This window comes from Planococcus citri, chromosome 4 (genome assembly GCF_950023065.1).
Source record: "Planococcus citri chromosome 4, ihPlaCitr1.1, whole genome shotgun sequence".
In the NCBI taxonomy this organism is placed as follows: Eukaryota; Metazoa; Arthropoda; class Insecta; order Hemiptera; family Pseudococcidae; genus Planococcus; species Planococcus citri.
Window position 1 is genome coordinate 5,658,434 of NC_088680.1, and position 5,930 is coordinate 5,664,363.

At 34.3% G+C, this 5,930-nt stretch overlaps 2 protein-coding genes across 2 annotated transcripts; one reads left to right on the top strand and one right to left on the bottom strand.

The window, feature by feature from the left end:
* The first annotated feature begins 286 nt into the window (after nucleotides 1-286).
* Nucleotides 287-1,599, top strand: nmdyn-D6. The gene is made up of 4 exons (XM_065364608.1): nucleotides 287-568; nucleotides 643-785; nucleotides 881-1,041; nucleotides 1,111-1,599. The coding sequence occupies exons 1-4, from the start codon at nucleotides 497-499 to the stop codon at nucleotides 1,263-1,265; spliced, it is 531 nt and encodes a 176-aa protein (XP_065220680.1). The 5' UTR covers nucleotides 287-496; the 3' UTR covers nucleotides 1,266-1,599.
* A 91-nt stretch (nucleotides 1,600-1,690) lies between these two features.
* LOC135845778 (uncharacterized) lies at nucleotides 1,691-3,566 on the bottom strand. The gene is made up of 6 exons (XM_065364604.1): nucleotides 3,132-3,566; nucleotides 2,930-3,051; nucleotides 2,703-2,841; nucleotides 2,495-2,628; nucleotides 2,296-2,408; nucleotides 1,691-2,226 (listed from the first exon to the last, which is right to left on the bottom strand). The coding sequence occupies exons 1-6, from the start codon at nucleotides 3,193-3,195 to the stop codon at nucleotides 1,902-1,904; spliced, it is 897 nt and encodes a 298-aa protein (XP_065220676.1). The 5' UTR covers nucleotides 3,196-3,566; the 3' UTR covers nucleotides 1,691-1,901.
* Nucleotides 3,567-5,930: the final 2,364 nt, after the last annotated feature.

The window sequence follows — 5,930 nt, forward strand, 5'->3', positions numbered from 1 at the left end:
TTTCCTTTCCTCTAAAATCAAAATCAGCTCATCATTTTTCTTATTTTTTACTCCTCCAAAAGTTGATCTTACTGTTTCTCTTCCAGTTTCCAAATTTTAAATTTTTAAAGAATTTTTCAGTTTTTTAGTTTTTTTATTTTTTTCATAAAATCAATGTTTTTTTTTTTTTTTTTAAATTGTAAATAATGTTGCCCCTCAACAATTATGTAAATTACCATTTTTACGGTAAATTACGGTAATTTTTCAAAACTTCTGTGTTTACTTTTCAAACTGATAAGAACATGAAAATGATAAAAAATCTTCATTTTTTTTCAAAAAAATTCTCAAAAGTTTGTCAATTTTTGCTCTTTTGAAGTACTTTTTCATCATTTTCTAACCTAAAACGATGTGAAAATTCGATAGTAATGGTTCACTAGTGACAAACGTTGAAAATCTGATCTAAAAAAGCCAGTTATTATTAAATAAATTTTATCGTAAAAGTGATGAAATATTACCAATGTCTAGTCATCTCGAACTTACCGTTGCTATTATAAAACCTCATGCCATCAAAGTTCCTCGTATTCTCAAAGTAAGTTGTCTTCTGTATCCATATCTCGAACGTTGAATTCTTTTCAACTTAATGAACTCATTTCACTTCACCAGGGGATCCAAGATATCATTCTGGCCAATGGATTCTACGTAGTTAAATCCAAGCATGAACGAATGACTAATCCCATAGCTGAATTATTTTACGACGAGCATAAAAATAAATTCTTCTACGGACGTCTAATTACTCTAATGACAAGGTACGAACACTACGAAGTGTATTTTAGAACTGATCAATTTCTAATCCTTGATGAAAAACCTGATCGATACTAAGTGAATGATTGATTATTTACAGCGGACCATCTCAAATGTTAATTTTAGGTAAACATAACGCCATATTGAGCTGGAGAGAGATAATGGGACCTACTAAAGTAGCTAGAGCTCAACTTACGCATCCTGATACGATCAGGGGAAAATATGGTCTTACTGATACTAGAAATGCTACTCATGGATCAGGTACATAGCTCGAAGCAGATTTTTCTCGTTGCTGTGGAGTAAAATATTAATTAAAAAACGTTTTTATAGATTCGACGGAATCGACTGAAAGAGAAATGTCCATATTGTTCCCAAAATTCGATTTTAAAGCTTGGTATCGAGAAGATGAGCCTCATTTTCGCAACGCTAATGTCCATTTGGATAAGGAGAATTTCGAACATCGGATTAATTCGAAGGTGGAATGAGATCGAGGTTTATGTGTGGTGAAGTTGATTTATTTTTTGCTTGTGTTAGTGGAACTTATAAGAATGAGTGTGATAAATTATTGTAATTTACCAGTTTTGCTTTTGAATATTTTGAGAAAAATGATATATTTAGTTTGAGAAATGGAAATTGCAAATGTAGTAATCAGTCAATAGACTTGAAAATGATCTATTGGAGTATTTTTTTTATACCTTTTTAGATCAGTTGGAATCTTGTTGTGTTATTTTTTTAAAAAATATATCCTTGTGATAAACCTATTCAGATGATATCAGTTTGTTGAAGAATTTAAATCAAATACAGTACTTATACTTGTAACTTGTTTAGTATCCATGTTTGTTTTTTTTTCAAGCGAAGAATTACTTGAGGGTGATTTGGAATGATCTTCGTCCACATCGAACAATAAAAATATCCTCAAAATATAAATTTAATCAAATTAATTCTACTTTTATCAATTAAAGGAACAATTTGATTACAACATAAATTTTATAACATCTTACTATGGTAACTAATTGACTAGAGTAGAAGTGCATCATCAAAGGCAACACTTCTTTACGGACGGATTCAAAAGCTCATTCGAGTGCATAGCATTTTCTGAGTAGAAGAAATTAATACTATCATCAATCAGACATCTGCACGTAAACTTTTCCGGTCTTGTAAAGATCCAGTTTCTCTTCCAATTCTTTGAGAGCTTTTTCTATTTGAATTTTACGCTGTCTGACTCGATAAGAGTCGCTGCTAACCGGCATCATATTGAGTTGTTTGATCAAAGCGTTGAAATCAGCTTCCATGGTGTCTATTTGGTTTCTTAGTTCGTCGGGGGGCATTAGCATGTGTCCTGGGGGACATTTTGGATCGTTTAAACCTCGTAATTCGGCTAATTTTTGTTGTTCCGCTTTTTCTTTTTGCTCGAGTTCTAGTCTGGCGTTTTTTTCTTTCAAGTATCTGGAGAAATATCGACATTAGTGAAAGAAATTTTAGAAAATGGTACAGATCGTATTGGAGTGTAATTACTTGGGAACGACGCCCATTTTATAATTGGATAAATCTAATGATTTTTTCGACGGGCATTCTTTCTTATTTTGAGGGAGGTCTTTTGGGTCTTTTGGATTCGATGTTCGGTTCGTCTAAAATCATATTTAACGGTATTAGAATTTCATCTTTCATACAGATGTTGCTTTTCCATTGCATCGAATTCGAAGAATAAGTTTACTTTTTTATCCGAAGTTTGATCCTTATCGACTGAAGTTTGTAATGCTACGTTTCTTCGATCAATTAGTTGTCCGCAAGATTGACAGTTGACGGAAATATTATCGAAATCTTCGCGATTAATTTCAGTTTGACTACCTGCGAATAAACATACAAGTTTTCGTTAGTTTTGTACGTAGATTTTTATGAATGAAAATGTATTTTAGGTTTACTTTGATTTATTAAATTCAACTCGTTCTCGTTCGGTGCATTTTTACCATTTTGAGTAGTCTTTTGTTTTATTTTCACGTTGCATTTGATCGATGGAGCGATAGAATTGGTGCTTGAGGAATGCTTGATCGGTTTAGATTCCTAAGAAACATCATTTTAACGTAATTTTTCAATTTATCGAAGAAATAACAAAGTTTAACGTTCGTGAGGCTAGTTAGTAGCTACGTACTTGGTGCTTGTCTTGAAGATTACCAATTTTCAACATTTTCTTCTCCAAGAAGCATCCTTTACATCCTTTCACCTTCTGGATGTTCTCTTTGATGAAATTCTTTTGCGTTTTTTTCTTATAATCTGCGAAACACGAATCAAAATCGGTGAATTTTAAATGAGCCGAAGTGATTGAAACACTTAGTGATTTACAACGTTCTTACCGTGTAATGGAAATAGCTCTCTCATGGAAGCCATCGAACGCGAGAATGATTTCTTTTTCAGCATTAATACCGATGAACTGTTCTTTTTACTGAATATTCAATACTTTCAATTTCTAAATTACGATTTACGAAAACGAAAGTGTTTTCACTGGTTTCTCTGAATTCAAAATAAACAAGATTTCGACTTTATTTACACGTTATTTTGAATTTTTTTCAGGTCTGGTTTCAAGATGCCGGAAAATGTTCGTTGAAGTTACCCAAGTTTCCAGAGATATTGCGAAAATCTACGCGTTTATGGCTTCAAGCGGAGGTATCTGTCTATTCGATGGAATATTTGAGACTCGTAGAGTTCATTTTCTAACGTTTGTCTTTTTATTAGTGATTTATTGTTGAATAATTAATAATTATTTGATCTCAATCGTCGAGTGGTGAATTTGCACCTCACCTCGAAAAAAGTCTGCCGAAATGAGCAAACTAGACTTTCAAACCTTTTTTTGTGTAATTTGGCTTTATGACTTGGTGATTTTGGACCACATCATTGAAAAAAAGTTGTTTATTTATTTTTTTTGCACGCGTGAATATTAGCGCCAAAACAATGGGATTTCAGTGTGATTATGAATAATTAATTGTATTAATTAATTAGTGTTATATTTCGCGAAATTATGTATTATTTTATTGCTGTGTGTTTCGTTCTTCGGGAATAGGATTGTTCCGGTATGCCAAGTGTTAAGTGAACTGTGCTGAACATCTCTTCTCGTACGCTTCGGTAGTTTGGTTGCTGGTTTTGGATATTGGAATTACCCCTATGATGAATACAACAGATCGACAGCTTATTCCATTGTAAGTACGGTTCATCGAAGATGATTATTAGTAATAATAAGATGCTGAGTAAGTAGTTAAGTACCCGATAAGATAAATATCGAGTTTCACGCCTTCGTGAACAATCTGGTCTTCAGACATTCGCTTTCCGGTGACCGGAGACGTCGCCGGTGAAGCAGGTAGTATAAAGTGATTCAGAATCTCCGTCGAGCCGGTTATTGTCGATCAGAATGGATTAAATAGGTATCAGGTTTTATTTTGATTTTCATCGTGATAGTGTGTTTTCAGCATGATTCTAGGATCGAATCAAGAATTCAGCTTCGATAACGTCGATTGAATGAAGCAATGGGTGGTCATTATACCTACTTACCTACAATTATGTTTTTGCAGAGATCAGCATCGTCATCACCTGACACTTGATTTTTTCGTTACCTGTGTCTGTTTGTGCATAATTGTTGGTTCTGATGTCAGCGATTCGTTGAATTTCGATGGCCCTGTTTGTAAACATGATCGAAGTCGACGTAGTTGGGAAATTTCGTTATAGTCCGGCATATGAAAATAGGAGTTATTGCACCCCCTCCCACGCCGATCCTCCGGAACAACTTTTTTCTTGAAGAGGACATCTTAAGGAACATTTTAAAGCAAACTTGCCCAAAAAAAAGTTGGCCTTACTTACAAAATGGCGGCCACTTTGATTGACAGGTCAGCCGAAATGGCAGATTTTGCGTTTCAACATAGGACTTGCACGAAATTTTTCAAACTTTACAAACGTGGATCGAAAGATTATGCAAAAATTTATCACCTGTCGAAATTTCAAGTGTTCAAGTGCGTTTTTCGAATTTTGGTGAATTTTTGAAAATCGAATTTAGGCCAAAAATGAGGGGAAAAATCAAAATTTTACCAAGTTGACGAAGAAAGCTGAAATTCGGGATATACCTTATTCTCGACATGCCAAATCGATTGGAAACGGTTTCAATCCGTTTTGAGCAGTTCTGGAGCCTCCAGCAGATTTTTGAAACTTGAAATGTCCACAAAATTCCATCAAATTGGAGTTGTAAAGCTGAAATTTATTCTAAAAACTAATTTCAATACGCTACGAAGTACTGCAGGTGAATTTAAAAGTCGTTTTGGAGCCTCCAGCGACTTTTTGAAAATTCCTGAAGCTTCCAGCAGATTTTTGAAACTTTACATTTTCACAAAATTTCATTAAATGGAGATGGAAAGCTGAAATTTACTCTACACTCCAATTTCAACACCATCTGAAGACGACTTCAGGTGGGTTCAAGTCATTTGAGAGCCTCCAGCGGCATTTTTGAAAATTACTGGAACCTCCAGTAGATTTTTGAAACTTGAAATTTCCCCAAAATTTCATCAAACTGAGATGGAGAGTTGAAACTCATTCTGCAAACTAATTTTAACACCCTCTGAAGACGACTTCAGGTTGGTTCAAGTCATTTGAGAGCCTCCAGTGACATTTTTGAAAATTACTGGAGCCTCCAGCAGATTTTTGAATCTTTAAATTTTCACAAAATTTCATTAAATGGAGACGAAAAGCTGAAATATACTCTACACTCCAATTTTAACACCCTCTGAAGACGACTTCAGGTGGGTTCACGTCATTTTAGAGCCTCCAGCGACATTTTTGAAAATTACTGGAACCTCCAGCAGATTTTTGAAACTTGAAATTTCCCCAAAATTTTATCAAACTGAGATGGAGAATTGAAACTCATTCTGCAAACTAATTTTAACACCCTCTGAAGACGACTTCAGGTTGGTTCAAGTCATTTGAGGGCCTCCAGCAGATTTTTGAAACTTTAAATTTCCCCAAAATTTCATCAAACTGAGATGGAGAGTCGAAATTCATTGTGCAAACTAATTTCAATACGCTACGAAGTTGAGTGCTGGTGGATTTCATGTCGTTTTGGAGCCTCCAGCGACTTTTCGAAAAAGTTGTATGACTTTTTTTTGGATATTGAAATT

Bases quoted from the DNA above. Each gene is read 5' to 3' on its own strand.
- nmdyn-D6 (XM_065364608.1), top strand. From the start codon at position 497: ATGTCTAGTCATCTCGAACTTACCGTTGCTATTATAAAACCTCATGCC. The intron at 569-642 runs GTAAGTTGTCTT...TCACTTCACCAG, and splicing joins AAGTTCCTCGTATTCTCAAA to GGGATCCAAGATATCATTCT. The intron at 1,042-1,110 runs GTACATAGCTCG...ACGTTTTTATAG, and splicing joins AAATGCTACTCATGGATCAG to ATTCGACGGAATCGACTGAA.
- LOC135845778 (XM_065364604.1), bottom strand. From the start codon at position 3,195: ATGCTGAAAAAGAAATCATTCTCGCGTTCGATGGCTTCCATGAGAGAG. The intron at 2,629-2,702 runs GTAAACCTAAAA...GTTTATTCGCAG, and splicing joins GTTGAATTTAATAAATCAAA to GTAGTCAAACTGAAATTAAT. The intron at 2,409-2,494 runs GTAAACTTATTC...ATATGATTTTAG, and splicing joins ATCAAACTTCGGATAAAAAA to ACGAACCGAACATCGAATCC.